The following is a 20,849-nucleotide window of genomic DNA, read 5'->3' on the forward strand; positions in this document are numbered from 1 at the left end:
GTGAGAGCCGCCCGAGCCAAAGAGAGGACAGTTGCAGAAGATCTCCCTTGGTGACCGGATCATGGTGTAGGATTTGAGACAAAAGCACTGGCACCAACCTCGGTGGAGGGGACCATACCAGGTGCTGCTGACCAACCCACTGCAGTCAGGATGGCTGAGAGAGAGAGAGATACCTGGATCCACGTGTCCCACTGTAGAAGAGTACCAACCCCAGAAGAGGAAGATGGCCCCGCTACTGCGTAACACTGTTTTAGTTTATGTCTGTCTGTGTGTCTTTGCGGCAGTGACTCTCAGCTTCCCTATTGGTAAGGTGCCAGAAGGACACACTCTACAGACCAATGTTGATAAATTGAGAAAGACTGAGCCAGAGACCCTAGTGACAGAAGAAGGTCCCGAGCCAAAGGGACCAACGCAAGTTGTGGGAGCTAATCTAATGCCACGAATTGCATTTGCTGTTTCTGGGCAAAACTCAAGCCAATAATTACATGAGCTAATGTAAATAACTGCATTAGCTAATGCCAATAACTACATTTACTACATCTGGACTTACCAATTTTAGGTGAACATAGGGGCAGGATGGTAGCACAATGACCAATACGTGAAACATATGTATACAATAAATGTATATTTTTTTGTATTACATAAAGGGTCCTGCCACCACTATAATCTAACTCGAAGCAGATGTGGGATTTAACAAGCAAGAACTGGGACTAAAATATCATGGTGGGGAAAGGAAGAGGGGAGTTGTTCATTTGCGTACAGGGAGCCTATATGTGTTATGTAAAGATACAATATTATAAAGGCAGAGCTCTGTGATAAGAAAGTTGGTTGTTCCATGGAATAGCACGGGTTTGTTGCTTTGTTGCTTTGTTTCTCCCCCATCAAGGGAGAAACAGCCTGTACTCTACAGCCTGTACTCTACTCTGGACCAAGACGGTTTGTTCGGGGCTTGGGGATCACAGATAGCCCATATTCCAGTCTGTGCTAGCAAAACAGTCCTGTAGCTTAGCATGTGCTATGTAGACAGCTACGACAAATACAGATGAAATCTCTTTAGGTAGATAGTGTGGTCTACAGCTTCAGGTAACGGTGTATCAAATGGAAGGGCAAGTCTCACCACTGAGAGGAAAACATCACTGGTCCACCTCTGCATCAGGTCAGCTATGTTGATCAGTACTGTCCCAGGAATGCTGGGAGCAACCAGCATTAACCCCATTACTGCTATAACACACATACACCATGTTAATAGAATGAAATGGATCCAGGTTCCATTTATTCTACAATAGATTTCACCCCAGGTCACTTGGTAAGTGTGTTAATATCTCCAAAGTGGTCTGAAATCAAAATGACTGCAGGCTTAAATCCCAAACGAATGGGGGGAAATGGCTCCATCTAAAAATATGGTATTTAGAGGTAAGGAGAAAGACATGTTGACAAACTTTACTATTGAGGTGAACAAAATTCTATTGACTTACATACAGAGCATTCAGAAAGTATTCAGACCCCTTCCCTTTTCCACATTTTGTTACATTACAGCCTTATTCTATTATGGATGTAATAAATAAATAAATCTACACACAATACCCCGTAATGACAAAGCAAAAAAAATGTTTTTGAAAAAACTGAAATATCCCATTGTGGGACCTTATATAGACAGGTGTGTTCCTTTCCAAATCATATCCAATCAATTGAATTTACCAAAGGTTGACTCCAATCAAGTTATAGAAACATCTCAAGGGTGATCAATGGAAACAGGAGCTCAATTTCGAGTCTCATAGCAAAGGGTCTGAAAATAAGGTATTTCTGTTTTTTATTTTCATAAATTTGCTAAACATTCTAAAAACCTGTTTTTGCTTTGTCATTACGGGGTATTGTGTGTAGATTGATGAGGGGAAATTGAATCCATTTTAGAATAAGGCTGTAATGTAACAACATGTGGAACAAGTCAAAGGAGCTGAATACTTTTAGAATGCTCTGTAGTCCAGTAAAAATGTACTTAACAAGTCACATAATAAGTTACATGGACTCACTCTGTAAACAATAATATAATTAGAGACAAAGTCTTTCCTGCCAGGTGACGTAGCCAGGAAAACTCCTGGCCCTAATAGAAGCTGCAGAGGATTCAGTGGTGTCTTGTTTACCTGAAGGACACCCGCTTGGTTCTAGAAGACGAGAGGATTCAGTGCTGTCTTAAACTTTGCATCTGCACTGTTCTTCAAGTAAATGTTTAATTGTTAAATTATTTAATTTTTGTTAAAAGTAGTCATTGTGCATAGAGTTGTACTTTTTTTTTTTTAACACAACCACCGCAGAGAAGTTGGCTGCATCGACAGACAGACAGACAGACAGACAGACAGACAGACAGACAGACAGACAGACAGACAGACAGACAGACAGACAGATAGATAGATAGATAGATAGATAGATAGATAGATAGATAGATAGATAGATAGATAGATAGATAGATAGATAGATAGATAGATAGATAGATAGATAGATAGATAGATAGATAGATAGATAGATAGATAGATAGATAGATAGATTACTATGACTGGATGAAGGGATGCAGTGTTGAATGATTCCTTTAGGTCTCCTGGTCTCTTGGGATTTAAACTGTGAATACAGAGAGATAGTCCTAAACATTCAATCAATGTACCCAACAAGCACTCATCATTAAGACTATACTGAGTGGAGACTATGGATATAATATATTATCTTACAATATAATAGCATATAATATAATGACTAGAATAGAATAAGGGTTTTGACAAGAAAGCACAGCCAGATGTTTTGACTTGACAGTGTGTCTCTATACCTCTCAGTCTCTGAAGACACCCAGCCATGGTTAGGATTATTAGAGAAGCTTTTCCTGCTGAAAGACAGTTTCATTTAATCTGGTATCAGAAATAATGTATTGTACATGTTCATAACCCCGTCCACCTATAAGATGTGGGGGATCTGTGTGACTAAGAAGAGACACAAAGAACTCTGATTGTAAAATGTCTTCTCTTTTTAGTCCTAGATATGTCTAGGGTTACTGCTGAATGTAGTACCTCTAACCCTGATCCTAGACCTGTCAGTAATAACCACACTATAATGTAAAGTGTTCCATTCTAGGGTTACTGCTGAATGTAGTACCTCTAACCCTGACCCTAGACCTGTCAGTAATAACCACACTGTAATGTAAAGTGTTCCATTCTAGGGTTACTGCTGAATGTAGTACCTCTAACCCTGATCCTAGACCTGTCAGTAATAACCACACTGTAATGTAAAGTGTTCCATTCTAGGGTTACTGCTGAATGTAGTACCTCTAACCCTGACCCTAGACCTGTCAGTAATAACCACACTGTAATGTAAAGTGTTCCATTCTAGGGTTACTGCTGAATGTAGTACCTCTAACCCTGACCCTAGACCTGTCAGTAATAACCACACTGTAATGTAAAGTGTTCCATTCTAGGGTTACTGCTGAATGTAGTACCTCTAACCCTGACCCTAGACCTAACAGTAATAACCACAATGTAATGTAAAGTGTTCCATTCTAGAGTTACTGCTGAATGTAGTACCTCTAACCCTGACCCTAGACCTGTCAGTAATAACCACACTGTAATGTAAAGTGTTCCATTCTAGAGTTACTGCTGAATGTAGTACCTCTAACCCTGACCCTAGACCTGTCAGTAATAACCACACTGTAATGTAAAGTGTTCCATTCTAGAGTTACTGCTGAATGTAGTACCTCTAACCCTGACCCTAGGACTAACAGTAATAACCACACTGTAATGTAAAGTATTACCTCATTCTCAATGATCAGTCAATACATACAGTATTCATTTCAACTACAGTACATTGTATCAATATCAAGTCCCCCTTCCCTCATTACAACCACTTATTAATTATTATAGACACTTAGAATCAGTGTTATAACATATAAGTGTATTATAAGGCATTATAAAGGTCATTATAATTTGTACTTCATATAAACCTTTATATATTCTATATATTCTATATATATTATATATTCTAACAACTCACATTAGTTAGATTTATTCTATATTAAGGACCCTAACCTAGGAACAAAAATCTTTGTCTCCTCAAAGTTGCGTGCAGTTCCCTCCCTCCAACCCCACACCTCTGTCAGAACCAGGAAGTCCCTCCTTCTCCCACAAACTCTCTTCTGAGGAAACAAAACTGAGTCTCTGTGTCGTCTGTATGTGTGAGAGTGAACAACCGTCCAAATGGCTCAGCAGGGAGTTCTGCTGGACCATGACCAGTTCGGTTGTTCTGTCTGTCTGGATCTACTGAAGGAGCCGGTCACTACTGCCTGTGGACACAGTTACTGTAGGAGCTGTATTGAGGACTGCTGGGATCAGGATGTTCTGAAAGGGGTCTATAGCTGTCCTCAGTGCAGAGAGACCTTCACTCCAAGGCCTAATCTGAGGAAAAATAACATGTTGGCTGAGATGGTGGAGAAACTGAAGAAGACAGGACTCCAGGCTGCTCCCCCTCCTGCTCTGTGCTATGCTGTACCTGGAGATGTGGCGTGTGATTTCTGCATTGGGACCAGAAAGCAGAAAGCCCTCATGTCCTGTCTGGCGTGTCTGGCCTCTTACTGTGAGACTCACCTCCAACCTCACTATGAATCTCCTGCTTTCAAGAAGCACAAGCTGGTCAAAGCCACCGCACAACTACAGGAGAAGATCTGCTCTCATCATGACAAACTGCTGGAGGTTTACTGTCGTACCGATCAGCAGTGTATCTGTTATCTGTGTACAATGGATGAACATAAAGGCCATGATACTGTGTCAGCTGCAGCAGAGAGGACTGAGAAACAGGTAAGACCATGTTGGTGGCTGTCTGTTAAACAAAGAATTAAAGATACAGTAGGAACTAAGTCTGATTGAATATGAGATCATTCAAATGAAATCGAGTCACAAATATGAACACAAACCTTGATTATAAAGATATGTTAACCAAGATTCTCCAAATGTATCACCATTTTCTAAAGTCAAACACCGTTGTCATTCATTATCAATCACTGTTATCATTTGTTATCAAACACCATTATCATTTGTTATAAAACACCCAATCAGCTCCCCTGATTTGTGTTCTGTTAAAACTATAATCATTCCCATAACAACTTAATGATATATTTTCACAGACACTTCCTCAACATTTTAATCTCTATTGTTAGCAACTGAGGTTATTCTTCAATAACACAGACCCCAAATCAAATCAGGGGGAGAAAATAGACGTATTTGAGGAGGACAAATCCTAGGTGCTATGCTGAAAAGTAGACATTCAGTCTTCCCTGTCCTCCAGTTTTTCACCACAGAACAAAGGACAGGATGCCACTTATAACCCTCCACCCTAGCCTGGGGTTGGCCAATCAGAAGTCCTTGCTGCAGGACAAGTATCCCACTCCAGAGTCAATGTACAGACCAATGAAAATGTAGCACACGTAGCACACGTAGCTCTGAGTTCATGACTGACATTCCACAGATCCTAACAGATGTTGAACTGAAACCCAACTCCTATTTACAATTCCCTATTAACTATTAGGGGTGGTAGGGTACCCTAGTGGTTAGAGTGTTGGACTAGCAACTGAAAGGCTGCAAGTTCAAATCCCCCGAGCTGACACGGTACAAATCTGTTGTTCTGCCCCTGAACAAGGCTGTCATTGAAAATAAGAATTTGTTCTTATTAACAGACTTGCCTAGTAAAATAAAATTAGTACTCTAGTTTTTCATCCTCTGCGGTGTGTATTTATTTATCTTCAAAATATTATTGTACCATCTTCAATGGGCCCCATGTCACATGATCATGTGTCACATGTCATATTGATCTACTGGACAAATAAAGCTTGATGGTGATTCTCCACAGAAGCAGCTGAGGATGAGTCAGCAGAAGATCCAGCAGAGATTCCAGGAGAGAGAGAAGGAGCTGAAGGAGCTCCAACAGGCTGTGGAGTCTTTCAAGGTGAGTATTGTTGACCAGAGTAGACACACCATTTCACTTCTCTCAGTCTGAGAGAGGAGAGGGGCCCCTCTCCAATCCAACTGTTGGGAACAGGCTGTCTGGACCCCCTTCAGAACACAGAGTGCTTAATGATGTAACCAACGGGATATGAACCCAGGTCTACTGCGGGAGAGACCAACATCTTGACTGTTACACCAAATTGACAGTCCCCATTGTGCTGACACTGATTTTGAAGTCGCAAGCGAGCCTACCTCATCACGTAACCATGACTGACTCATGCCCCCTATACATTAACATGGAGAGCTCTCTCTCTCTCTCTCTCTCTCTCTCTCTCTCTCTCTCTCAATTAAATTAAATTCAAATGGCATTATTGGCATGGAAATATATGTTTACATTGCCAAAGCAGGTGGAATAAATACTAAACAAACGTGAAATAAACCATCAGAAATTAACAGGAAACTTTCCACTCACAAAAGTTAAAAAAATAATAGAGACATTTCAAATGTTATAATTCAAGTGCAAACAGAGTGAGCCGTGCGCCAAATCAAATAAAATGTTATTTGTCACATACACATGGTTAGCAGATGTTAATGCGAGTGTAGCGAAATGCTTGTGCTTCTAGTTCCGACAATGCAGTAATAACCAACGAGTAATCTAACTAACAATTCCAAAACTACTACCTTATACACACAAGTGTAAAGGGATAAAGAATATGTACATAAAGATATATGAATGAGTGATGGTACAGAGCGGCATAGGCAAGATGCAGTAGATGGTATCGAGTACAGTATATACATATGAGATGTATGTAAACAAAGTGGCATAGTTTAAAGTGGCTAGTGATACATGTATTACATAAAGATGCAGTAGATGATATAGAGTACAGTATATACGTATGTAACAGTATATGTTTTAAACCGTCCCCTCGCCCATACCCGGGCGCGAACCAGGGACCTTCTGCACACATCAACAACTGACACCTACGAAGCGTCGTTACCCATCGCTCCACAAAAGCCGCGGCCCTTGCAGAGCAAGGGGAACTACTACTTCAAGGTCTCAGAGCAAGTGACGTCACTGATTGAAACGCTATTTAGTGCCCACTAAGCTAGCCGTTTCACATCCGTTACACTCCCCTTTTGACCTTCTTTCTTTTTCCGCAGCAACCAGTAATCCGGGTCAACAGCATCAATGTAACAGTACAAGTTTAAACTGACCCTCGCCCATACCCGGGCACGAACCAGGGACCTTCTGCACACATCAACAACTGACTCCTACGAAGCGTCGTTACCCATCGCTCCACAAAAGCCGCGGCCCTTGCAGAGCAAGGGGAACTACTACTTCAAGGTCTCAGAGCAAGTGACGTCACTGATTGAAACGCTATTTAGCGCCCACGCTAACTAAGCTAGCCGTTTCACATCCGTTACACGTATACATATGAGATGAATAATGTAGGGTATGTAAACATTATATTAAGTAGCATTGTTTAAAGTGGCTAGTGATATATTTTACATCAATTCCCATCAATTCCCATTATTAAAGTGGCTGGAGTTGAGTCAGTGTGTTGGCAGCAGCCACTCAATGTTAGTGGTGGCTGTTTAACAGTCTGATGGCCTTGAGATAGAAGTTGTTTTTCAGTCTCTCGGTCCCAGCTTTGATGCACCTGTACTGACCTCGCCTTCTGGATGATAGCGGGGTGAACAGGCAGTGGCTCAGGTGGTTGTTGTCCTTGATGATCTTTATGGCCTTCCTGTGACATCGGGTGGTGTAGGTGTCCTGGAGGGCAGGTAGTTTGCCCCCGGTGATGTGTTGTGCAGACCTCACTAGCCTCTGAAGAGCCTTGCGGTTGTGGGCGGAGCAGTTGCCGTACCAGGCGGTGATACAGCCCGACAGGATGCTCTCGATTGTGCATCTGTAGAAGTTTGTGAGTGCTTTTGGGTGACAAGCCGAATTTCTTCAGCCTCCTGAGGTTGAAGAGGCGCTGCTGCGCCTTCTTCACAATGCTGTCTGTGTGGGTGGACCAATTCAGTTTGTCTGTGATGTGTACGCCGAGGAACTTAAAACTTGCTACCCTCTCCACTACTGTTCCGTCAATGTGGATAGGGGGGTGTTCCCTCTGCTGTTTCCTGAAGTCCACAATAATCTCCTTTGTTTTGTTGACGTTGAGTGTGAGGTTATTTTCCTGACACCCCACTCCGAGGGCCCTCACTTCCTCCCTGTAGGCCGTCTCATCGTTGTTGGTAATCAAGCCTACCACTGTTGTGTCGTCCGCAAACTTGATGATTGAGTTGAAGGCGTGCAATGGCCACGCAGTCGTGGGTGAACAGGGAGTACAGGAGAGGGCTCAGAACGCACCCTTGTGGGGCCCCAGTGTTGAGGATCAGCGGGGTGGAGATGTTGTTACCTACCCTCACCACCTGGGGGCGGCCCGTCAGGAAGTCCAGTACCCAGTTGCACAGGGCGGGGTCGAGACCCAGGGTCTCGAGCTTGATGACGAGTTTGGAGGGTACTATGGTGTTAAATGCTAAGCTGTAGTCGATGAACAGCATTCTCACATAGGTATTCCTCTTGTCCAGATGGGTTAGGGCAGTGTGCAGTGTGGTTGAGATTGCATCGTCTGTGGACCTATTTGGGCGGTAAGCAAATTGGAGTGGGTCTAGGGTGTCAGGTAGGGTGGAGGTGATATGGTCCTTGACTAGTCTCTCAAAGCACTTCATGATGATGGAAGTGCCAGACTGAGCTTTGGAGGCTGAATGGCAGCTCTGGCGGATCCTGGCTGACTGGCTGCTCTGGTGGCTCCTGGCTGACTGGCGGCTCTGGCGGCTCCTGGCTGACTGGAGGCTCTTGGCTGACTGGCGGCTCTGGCGGCTCCTGGCTGACTGGCGGCTCCTGGCTGACTGGCGGCTGCTGGCTGACTGGCGGCTCTGGCGGCTCCTTGCAGACTGGCGGCTCTGGCGGCTCCTTGCAGACTGGCGGCTCTGGCGGCTCCTTGCAGACTGGTGGCTCTGGCAGCTCCTTGCAAACTGGCGGCTCTGGTGGCTCCTTGCAGACTGGCAGCTCTGGCGGGTCCTTGCAGACTGGCGGCTCTGGCAGCTTCTTGCAGACTGGTAGCCCTGGTGGCTCCTTGCAGACTGGCGGCCCTGGCGGCTCCTTGCAGACTGGCGGCTCTGGCGGCTCAGGACAGACAGGAGACTCTGGCGGCGCTGGGCAGGAAGAAGGCTCTGGCAGCACTGGACAGACGAGGCGCACTGTAGGCCTGGTGCGTGGTGCCGGCACTGGTGGTACTGGGCCGAGGACACGCACCTCAGGGCGAGTATGAGGAGGAGGAACAGGGTGTCGGGGGCTGCCACCGGAGGGCTGGTGCGTGGAGATGGCACCGGATAGACCGGCCCGAGAAGGCGTACTGGAGGTCTCGAGCACCGAGCCTGCCCCACCTTACCTGGTTGAATGCTCCCCGTAGCCTGACCAGTACGGCGAGGTGGAATAGGCTGCACTGGGCTGTGCAGGCGAACCGGGGACACCATGCGTAAGGCTGGTGCCATGTACGCCGGCCCGAGGAGATGCACTGGAGACCAGATGCGTAAAGCCGGCTTTATGGCACCTGGCTGGAAGCTCAACCTAGCCCGGCCGATACGAGGAGCTGGGATGTACCGCACCGGGCTAAGCACGCGTACTGGGGACACCGTGCGCTCCACCGCATAACACGGTGCCTGACCAATATGACACCCTCTCTCACTCCGGTATGCACAGGGAGCTGGCACAAGTCTCCTACCTGCCTTAGCCACACTCTCCGTGTGCCCCCAATACATTTTTGGTGGCTGCCTCTCTCTCGGGCTTCCTACCGCGCCGCCGTGCTGACTCCATTCACCGGTATCCCTCCTCACACTGCTCCAGAGAATCCCAGGCGGGCTCCAGCACTCTCCTTGGTCAGCCGCCCACCTGTCTATCTCCTCCCAAGTAGTGACCTCGTCCAGATCTCACTCCCAAGACCATAAGTCCTGATTACGCTGCTCCTGCTGCCTGTCACCACGCTGCTTGGTCCTGTTGTGGTGGGTGATTCTGTAACGGCAGATTTCTTCCTCTTCCTTTGAAGAGGTGTAGCAAGGATCGGACCAAGATGCGGCGTGGTAAGTGTCCATGTTTTAATAAGAAAAACTCAACATGAACACAAATACAAAACAATAAACGTGAACTAACCGAAAACAGTCCCGTGTGGCACAAACACTGACACTGAAACAATCACCCACAAAATACCCAAAGAACATGACTGCCTAAATATGGTTCCCAATCAGAGACAACGATAAACACCTGCTTCTAATTGACAACCAATCTAGGCAACCATAGACTTACATAAACACCTAGAAAGGAAACAGCCCCATAAACATACAAAACCCCTAGACAAGCCCAAACACATACATCACCTATGTCACACCGTGACCTAACCAACATAACAAGGAAAAAAAAGAACACTAAAGTCAGGGTGTGACAAATTATTTATTTACTAAATACCTAACTAATCACACAGAATTACACATACACATAATTAACTCATAACTTGATTACAAATACGTCATAAAGGAAAACGTCCCTAGCGGGCGGAACAGATATGAGAGCTTGTTACACAAAAGAAAAGGGGCTGGGTTTGAGTGAAAGAGCGGGAAGAATGAGGAATAAAGGGCGAAGCTGTGCTATCGTAAATACAGTATCAAATGCAATAAATATTTACTCTGAGCTGAAGTTCGGTAGGTTGGTGGTAGATGGAAGGCCGTGTTGCCCAACCGAGTCCTTTGAAGAATGTCTCTGCTGGTAAACTGTATACGTTGTAGTAACGTTGTTGTGTGATAGACGGGATACTCTTTCTGTTCCTTCCTAACCCTCATTTGCAGAGGCTGTTGCTAACTCAACGGCTAGGAGGTATCACTTCTGTAGTGAATAAAAGTTCAAAGTTCATACCATTCGCAACCAAAGCTCACGCTGATGTTGGCTTCGTTCTGTAGTTATTATCTGAACCATTCTGACATCGGACCGTCGTCCTCACATCATCGGAACATAAGGTTATATTGTTGTCAAGGGCTTATATATGAAGGGAGAGGAGGGCATGTTTGAAAAGTTTTATAGCCCATGTCCCTTCACAGGGGCGGGCCACTGATTGAGCAAGTTAATTTATGGAATAAGAGTTTATATGCAGTTTGACACCCGGTTTGAGGTGGATGTCTGCTTTACCTTTTTTAATTTTCTAATTTTTTTTCTTGCAGTCTTATTAAAACCTAATCTTACATTTTAGAAGCTAAAATCACATTTCATCCCATCACGAATAATTTCATGTTCAAACATTTAAATTGAACAATAATTCCATGTGAATCCGATAATTCTGATGTATAGACTTTCCACTGAAGAGTTTATGTCATCTTATCATTGATGAGAATGTCTCAGATGACAACCAAACTGACATCATATTCATTAAGTACCACCGCATATGTTCAATTGATCGGATTGCCAGAATATAGTTCATTTCCCTGCCTTCTGATGTTCCCAGAATCTCTATATTAACCAAGGGTTTTGCGAATGTAACCTCAGTAGGGTAGAGAGAGGAAAACAGGGGGAAGAGGAATTTATGACTGTCATAAACCTACCCCCCCAGGCCAACGTCATGACACTGCCTTGTTCAGAGGCAGAACAACAGATTTTTATCTTGTCAGCTCCGGGATTCGATCGAGCAACCTTTCGGTTACTGGCTCTAACCACCAGGCTACCTGCCATCCTTTCACAGATGACAAGTGTACGTTTACATGTGAGTCAGACATTCTGTCTAAATATGCCTACAAAAAAGTTGATTTTCAGATTTTTCAGCTAGTCGGTGTCACGAGTCCGACCGAGGGTGGCTCCCTTTCCCGGTTAGGTGGCGCTCGGCGGTCGTCGTCGCAGGCCTATTAGCTGCCACTGATTGTTTTTCCTCCCCCTCCTTGTATGTTTATTGCTAGCACCTGTTAGTGAGTCATTAGTTGGGCTTTATTAGACAGCCGGCCCGCCTGGTTCTTTGTGAGGGATTAATTATTGTGACCTTCGGTTCTGTAGTAGAGGAACGTGTTTGTTCCTGGTCGTGTATTCTGTTGTACTGTTTTCATCCACGTGTTTGGGGCATTTGGTTTTGGAACACCCAGTGTTGCGTGAGTGCATTAAAGAGCACAGTATTGCACTCTCTGTTTCCTGCGTCTGACTCCACACCCACGACACCCGGAGCGTTACAGTCGGCTCGGGGATTTGACCCAGCCACCTTTCGGTTACTGCCCAACACTCTTAACCACTAGATTACAAACCACTAAATGTTAAATACCAAAGGTCAAATGGTAGTAGATAAATGGTAAGCTGGTTAAATAAAAGACTGCTGTTATAACTTTCAGACTGCCATTGTTTTGGGGAAATAGGGACATGTCTGTCATCTTCTACAATTATCTCTAATAGGTGTATTAATTTGGTTAATAATAATTCATAATAATGGTTTGAAGTTCTACACCATTTTAATCAGGATAAACTATTATTTCTAATGATGTAAGTTTGGGCAGCGTACAATGTTGTTACCAATTGCTGGTAGGTAAAACGTAAAAAAATAAATAAAATACTCCTGGAACTCTTGAGGTCGTCCCATTGTTTCCTAAAGAAATATGGATTTGTCTGTTTATTTGACAAAATATTGCAATGTGCATATTTAGAGTGGTTTCAAGTTGGACACCATTTTAATCATGAAAATCTCTTCTTTCTAATGACATAAGGTTGAGCAGCGTCCTCTGCTGTCATCGATCGCTAGACCAGAAATAGTCAGTTGCCATTTCCTACTTCCTGGTAATGCAGACATAAACACACTTGGCACCAACAAGGTGCGGATGTTTACTTTCTACACCAGTTGTCATTTTTCAGTTTCATCCTAAGAACAGGTTTTAGTGGTAAAATAAAAAGGTTGACATTTGTTGGTGCCATTTAGGGGAAATGGAATTCTAAGGATCATCCCAGTCAGAAGAGGCTCTGTGAAGGTTTGTTTCAATTAATTTGCTATGGCCTCGCTAGTGTTCCAGCTCAGACAACATACTTGGGCCGTTTTGACCTAGTCAAATCAAATCAAATCAAATTTATAAAGCCCTTCTTACATCAGCAGATATCACAAAGTGCTGTACCGAAACCCAGCCTAAAACCCCAAACAGCAAGCAATGCAGGTGTAGAAGCACGGTGGCTAGGAAAAACTCCCTAGAAAGGCCAGAACCTAGGAATAATCCTAGGGAGGACCCAGGCTATGAGGCGTGGCCAGTCCTCTTCTAGCTGTGCCGGTTGGAGATTATAACAGAACATGGCCAAGATGTTCAAATGTTCATAGATGACCAGCAGGGTCAAATAGTAATAATCACAGTGGTTGTCGAGGGTGCAACAGGTCAGCACCTCAGGAGTAAATGTCAGTTGGCTTTTAATAGCCGATCATTCAGAGTATCTCTACCGCTCCTGCTGTCTCTAGAGAGTTGAAAACATCAGGTCTGGGACAGGTAGCACGTCCGGTGAACAGGTCAGGGTTCCATAGCCACAGTCAGAACAGTTGAAACTGGAGCAGCAGCACGGCCAGGTGGACTGGGGACAGCAAGGAGTCATCAGGCCAGGTAGTCCTGAGGCTCAGGTCCTCCGAGAGAGAGAAAGCAAGAAAGAATTAAAGAGAGCGTACTTAAATCCACACAGGACATCGGAGAAGACAGGAGAAATACTCCAGATATAACAGACTGACCCTAGCCCCCCGACACATATAATACTGCACCATAAATACTGGAGGCTGAGACAGGAGGGGTCGGGAGACACTGTGGCCCCGTCCGACAATACCCCCGGACAGGCCCAAACAGGCAGGATATAACCCCACCAACTTTGCCAAAGCACAGCCCCCATATCTTCAACCACCAACTTACCATCCTGAGACAAGGCAGAGTATAGCCCACAAAGATCTCCCCCACGGTACAACCCAAGGGGGGGCGCCAACCCAGACAGGAAGATCACGTCAGTGACTCAACCCACTCAAGTGACGCACCCCTCCTAGGGATGGCATGGAAGAGCACTAGTAAGCCAGTGACTCAGCCCCCGTAAAAGGGTTAGAGGCAGAGAATCCCAGTGGAGAGAGGGGAACCGGCCAGGCAGAGACAGCAAGGGCGGTTCGTTGCTCCAGTGCCTTTCCGTTCACCGTCACACTCCTGGGCCGGACTACACTCAATCATAGGACCTACTGAAGAGATGAGTCTTCAATAAAGACTTAAAAGTTGAGACCGAGTCTGCGTCTCTCACATGGGTAGGTAGACCATTCCATAAAAATGACTGGTTCTATTGCCCAGCCTACTAGGACTCAGAGAAGAGTAGAGCAGGGCCAAGTGGTGGTGTGCAGGCTACTGGAGGGGGGACCAGGAGGGAGGAGAGTAGAGCAGGACCAAGTGGTTGTGTGCAGGCTACTGGAGGGGGGACCAGGAGGGTGGAGAGTAGAGCAGGGCCAAGTGGTGGTGTGCAGGCTACTGGAGGGGGGACCAGGAGGGAGGAGAGTAGAGCAGGACCAAGTGGTTGTGTGCAGGCTACTGGAGGGTGGACCAGGAGGGAGGAGAGTAGAGCAGGACCAAGTGGTTGTGTGCAGGCTACTGGAGGGGGGACCAGGAGGGTGGAGAGTAGAGCAGGGCCAAGTGGTGGTGTGCAGGCTACTGGAGGGGGGACCAGGAGGGAGGAGAGTAGAGCAGGACCAAGTGGTGGTGTGCAGGCCGTGGAGAAAGCTGTGGTGAGGAGGGTTGCAGCTGGGTACATGAGCTGAGGCAGGTTGCTGTTGTAACAGAGACTCCAGTGGGTAAGGGCTTGGTGGGTTCATCACAGGAAATATTGCCTGTCATTGGGGAAGAGGCACAGATCAGGGGGGAAGTGCAGGGGGGACAGACTGGGGAGGAGGAGGACAGTATTGTGCCAATGGAGGAGGAAGATGGGGGGGGGGGGGTTGGGCGCCAAGTGGTGTTCTGTACCTGCCTGTCCAAGAGGGGGGACAAGGCCTGGTGGACCTGGAGAGCAGGGTGGCAGCGTTCTGACTCAAAGTGGTGCAGAGGCAACTGTACCTACTGTCTCTCTGTCTCTCTCTCTGTCTCTCTCTCTTTCTCTCTCTTAACAGCATTCTGCACAGGCAGCAGTGGAGGACAGTGATCAGATCTTTACTGAGATGATCTGCTCCTTTGAGAGAAGGCGTTCTGAGGTGAAGGAGCTGATCAGAGCCCAAGAGAAGGCTCAAGTGAGTCAAGCTGAAGGACTCCTGGAGCAACTGAAGCAGGAGATAGCTGAGCTGAGAAAGAGAAGCACTGAGTTGGAGCAGCTCTCACACACAGAAGATCACATCAATTTCCTCCAGGTAACTAAACTACCTTGTTACATGTGATATGAAATTAACTTAATGTGAAGCTATTCATCTCAGTCATTATGTTATCCTGTCTCCCCCGCCCTCGCTCTGTCTCCCCCGCGGTTGCTCTGTCTCCCCCCCCCCTCTCTCTGTCTGTCTCCCCCCCTCGCTCTCTCTCTCTGTCCCTCCCTCTCCAGAGTCATCAGTCTCTCTCCAGTATCAGTGTATCTTCAGACTTACCCAGCATTGTTGTCCATCCTCTTCAGTACTTTGGAGATGTGAGTAAGACTGTGTCTGAACTGAGAGAGAAACTAGAAGACTTCCTTAAAGGAGAATGGACCAAGATCTCGTCTACAGGTGTGTTGAAAATAATAAGAACATCAACTTTAGAATGTTCCCTACTAGTCATATACATGTGGAATATGGTATGATGATAACATTCCCTCTCTCTGTCAATATGTTTGTGTGTCTGTAGTGAATATAGTGGATGTTGTACTGCCTCCAGAGCCCAAGACCAGAGAACAGTTGTTACAACGTGAGTCTCTTTACTGTGAAGTCACTAACAGTCTCTTTTTACTGACACTCCTAACAATCCCTCTAGAAATATATAGCAATAGTAGATCTAATCAAAGACTGGGTATCTATCTGACTCCTCATATTTCTTTGATTTCATCTCTGTTGTGCTCTAATCAAAGACAGGGTAGATACAGTATCTGACTTAACTTATTGTTCTAACTCCCCTCATTGATCTCTGCTCTGCTCTTCTCCCAGATTCCTGTAAGCTCACACTGGACCCAAACACAGCATACACACACCTCTCTCTGTCTAAATGGAACAGAAAGGTGACCTATACACGCCAAATCCAACCATATCCTGACCATCCAGACAGATTCACCAACCACTACCAGGTTTTGTGTAGAGAGGGTCTGTCTGGACGCTGTTACTGGGAGGTGGAGTGGAGTGGTTATGTTATTACAGCAGTCTCCTATAAAGACATCAGCAGAACAGAGACAGGTAATATATTTGGACTCAATAACAAGTCCTGGAGTTTACAGTACCAGTGGTTTAGTGATGGTTATTGTTTCAGACACAATAATGTTGAGACTAAAATATCAGGCCCTCAGTCCTCCAGAGTAGGAGTGTACCTGGATCACAAGGCAGGTATTCTGTCCTTCTACAGTGTCTCTGACACAATGACCCTCCTCCACAGAGTCCAGACCACATTCACTCAGCCCCTCTATCCTGGGTTTTGGCTACGTAGTTGTAAAAATACTGCTGAGCTGGTTAAACTGTAGTAGGGTCCACATAGATACTAGTCATGCTGGTGTAGTCTATAGCTGAGCTGGTTAAACTGTAGTAGGGTCCACATAGATACTAGTCATGCTGTTGTAGTCTATAGCTGAGCTGGTTAAACTGTAGTAGGGTCCACATAGATACTAGTCATGCTGGTGTAATCTATAGCTGAGCTGGTTGAACTGTAGTAGGGTCCACATAGATACTAGTCATGCTGGTGTAGCCTATAGTTGAGCTGGTTAAACTGTAGTAGGGTCCACATAGATACTAGTCATGCTGGTGTAGTCTATAGCTGAGATGGTTAAACTGTAATAGGGTCCACATAGATACTAGTCATGTTGGTGGTGATGGGCCCCAGATGTGATGGTCTGTTTTTCTGTACAATAATTTGTCTGACTGTATAGTTGAATTAATGTAATATACTTATTCTTATCAAATACAATGTTTTAATCTTGTACATTTCCATGAATCATGATGTATGGTGTTGATGTATATTGGTTGTCATTCAGAACCATTGATATGTTTTCTCAGTTTTCTCAATCTATGTAATTCTCCTCAGTGGCATTGAACAGGTAGTATCACTAACTAACTAAACTATATGGAACAGAAAGTATCACTAACTAACTAACTAAACTATCTGGGACGGACATAGATTAATCCTAGAAGTATGTTCAGTGGAGATTCTCAATGTAGATGTCCAGGAAACCTGCCCGAAATTTGGCATCTTTCATCCTCCCAAACTGCTCAGTCAAGCAAAATTAAATCTGTCCAGCAGGTGGTGCTATTGACCAAACAATAAAATCAGCAGATATCTTGACTTGCCACTCAGTTTATCAGTAATGTTCAGAATAGTACTTTAATATCATTGGAGATTGATGGTCTTTTTAATCCACTATCCAGAGTCAGGAACAGATGAAGTTGGGTCTGCTACTGTTCAGTGATTAAATATGACTTATGGTGATGGGAAATAAAAAATACAACATTAAACTTCATCTAGTAATAGTTTTCCTTTGTTATTTATTCCAAGGTGTGTTTTTAACTTGTAAATGGATTGTGTGGAGGTGAGCTAGTGGTGTGGCTGATAGAATAGAATGAAAAGGGAGGATGGGAGGGGAAATGGGCAGATATATCAGCCCATGCCAACACCAACCCAATGCTTTTACATTTGTGAGGAGTAGTGAAGGAATCCTACTCTTCAGGAGGAAGGAGAGATTATCGGGACGTCCCCATGGAGTGATGATAGAGGGATGTGAAAGAGGAGAGAGGTAATGGTTGGACTCCCCCATGGAGTGATGATAGAGGGATGTGAAAGAGGAGAGAGGTAATGGTTGGACTCCCCCATGGAGTGATGATAGAGGGATGTGAAAGAGGAGAGAGGTAATGGTTGTACTCCCTCATGGAGTGATGATAGAGGGATGTGAAAGAGGAGAGAGGTAATGGTTGTACTGGACTTATTTATTCTCTCATTACTTACTTATTCTGTTTCAATAACATAATTGTATAACACAAACTAACTACATTCGAGGATTTATTATTGTATTAAAGTAAACTTGTATTAAAATTCACCACAAAATGTACAGTTCATTCCATAGTTTAACATGGGAAATTGTCCCTCCCTCCTATAGAGTCATGGAAGTGTTGGATGAGATAGGATCCTGCCTTCACTGGGGGATGTTTGTTGGATCCGTCACAACAGGTTATGAGGACCTCATCCTCAAGCTGCAGTGCGCTCCAGTTTCCAACAGGGGGCAGTAGAACCCTATGGACCTGAAAGGGAAAGTGAGGAGTAAAAATCAAAGGTGAGACCTGAGTCATATTCACTAGGCATCAAACTAAAGAAAATGAACTGAAACAGGGAGAGACTAACTGAACTTGTCCAATAAAAAAAGTTTGTTTTCATTTTCTTTTTGAAAATGTTTTGTTACAGCCCTAATTAATACGACCCTGGCAGAGTAATACGACCCTGGCCAATAAAAGGAAAGATTAAGATGGGCAAAAGAACACAGACACTAACATAGGAACTCTGCCTAGAAGGAAGGCCAGCATCCCGGAGTCACCTCTTCACTGTTAATGTTGAGACTGGACAGAGGAACTCTGCCTAGAAGGCCAGCATCCCGGAGTCACCTCTTCACTGTTGACATTGGGACTGGTGTTTTGCGGGTACTATTTAATGAAGCTGCCAGTTGAGGACCATTGAGGCGTCTGTTTCTTAAACTAGACACACTCTTATACTTGTCCTCTTGCTCAGTTGTGCACCGGGGCCTCCCACTCCTCTTTCTATTCTGGTTAGAGACAGTTTGCTCTGTTCTGTGTAGGGAGTAGGACAAGACCTTCAGTTTCTTGACAATTTCTCTATAAGTTTCTTGACTATACTACACTGTATTGAACTGAACTATACTCTAATGTACTGAACGATACGCTACTGTACTGAACTATACTGAACATAACTTAACTACTCTACTGAACTGAACTATACTCTACTGTACTGTATTGAACTGAACTATACTCTACTGTACTGTATTGCACTAAACTATACTCTACTGTACTGAACTATACTTTAATGTGCTGAACTATACTATATGATACTACACTGAGCTGAACTATTCTCTACTGTACTGCACTATACTATTCTGTACTGAACTGAAATATACTCCACTGAACTATACTCTACTGTGCTGAACTATACTCCACTGTGCTGAACTGAACTATACTGAACTATACTCTGCTGTGCTGAACTATACACTACTGTACTGTATTGCACTAAACTATACTCTACTGTACTGAACTATACTTTAATGTGCTGAACTATACTATACTACACTGAGCTGAACTATTCTCTACTGTACTGAACTATACTATTCTGTACTGAACTGAACTATACTCCACTGTACTGAATTATACTATTCTGTACTGAACTGAACTATACTCTACTGTACTGTACTGTAATGAACTATACTCTACTGTACTGTGCTGAACTATACTCTACTGAACTGAGCTCAACTGAACTAAACTCTACTTTTCTTTCTGTGCCGTTAACTTGTGAAACATAGACATCTATGATTAGTTCAGATTTGGTCCAGATGTTTGTGTTGATCTTAGTTTGCAGGGGTATTTGGACTTTTTCCAATAGATATTTTCTAAAAACCCATTTCCCATCTGACTGACAAGAAATCAAAGCCTTTGCTTATTCAACATTTTTCAGATGGAGAATGGTTAAATGTATATATGCCTTCATTTCTTAAATATAGACTACTCTACTGAACTGAACTATACTGTACTGTACTGTATTGAACTGAACTATACTCTACTGTACTGAACTATACTTTAATGTGCTAAACTATACTATACTATACTACACTGAGCTGAACTATTCTCTACTGTACTGAACTATACTATTCTGTACTGAACTGAACTATACTCTACTGAACTATACTCTACTGTGCTGAACTATACTATAGTTTACTGTACTGAACTGGACTATACTCTACTGTGCTGAACTATACTATAGTTTGCTGTACTGAACTGGACTATACTCCACTGTACTGAACTATACTCCACTGTACTGAACTGAACTATACTCTACTGTGCTGAACCATACTATAGTTTACTGTACTGAACTGAACTATACTCCACTGTACTGAACTATACTCCACTGTACTGAACTGAACTATACTCCACTGTACTGAACTATACTCCACTGTGCTGAACTATACTCCACTGTACTGAACTATACTCTACTCTACTGTGCTGAACTGAACTATACTGAACTGTACTCTGCTGTGCTGAACTATACTATACTCTACTGAACTTTTCAAATGTATATATATATGCCTTAATTTCTTAAATATAGACTCTTGGCTTTCATTTGACCCCCAATTTGGCTTGCTTCTATGACCTTCACATGTTGGTGCTCATGGGTCCATTTACATGGAAATTACCTTCACATGTTGGTGCTCATGGGTCACGTGGAAATGACCATAGGCTACCGGTCTACTTTACTTTCATGCATGCTTGGCTATTGAATGAGCGATAGATAAATGGTAGTCTAATTTCAGTTGTGCAGTGGGAATAAACCAGTTATGTCAGAACATCTGATAGTGATTTAGATATAATACAAGTCAAGGAAACATATGAGGCTGCATGTTGCTATGCCGTCTCCTTACTAACGGAAAAGACATCTCTTTTAGCATTACATTTAAAAAAA

General features: G+C 44.2%; 1 protein-coding gene across 1 annotated transcript; it reads left to right on the forward strand.

Annotated features, from left to right (window-relative positions):
• Window positions 1–4,160: 4,160 nt before the first annotated feature.
• LOC110521261 (tripartite motif-containing protein 16-like) lies at window positions 4,161–17,632 on the forward strand. Its single transcript, XM_036969438.1, has 6 exons — window positions 4,161–4,829; window positions 5,878–5,973; window positions 15,131–15,364; window positions 15,550–15,709; window positions 15,828–15,887; window positions 16,124–17,632. Exons 1-6 carry the CDS (start codon window positions 4,233–4,235, stop codon window positions 16,645–16,647), a joined length of 1,671 nt encoding a protein of 556 aa, XP_036825333.1. The 5' UTR covers window positions 4,161–4,232; the 3' UTR covers window positions 16,648–17,632.
• The last annotated feature ends 3,217 nt before the right edge of the window (window positions 17,633–20,849 follow it).

This window comes from Oncorhynchus mykiss, chromosome 30, assembly GCF_013265735.2.
Source record: "Oncorhynchus mykiss isolate Arlee chromosome 30, USDA_OmykA_1.1, whole genome shotgun sequence".
NCBI classification, from domain to species: domain Eukaryota; kingdom Metazoa; phylum Chordata; class Actinopteri; order Salmoniformes; family Salmonidae; genus Oncorhynchus; species Oncorhynchus mykiss.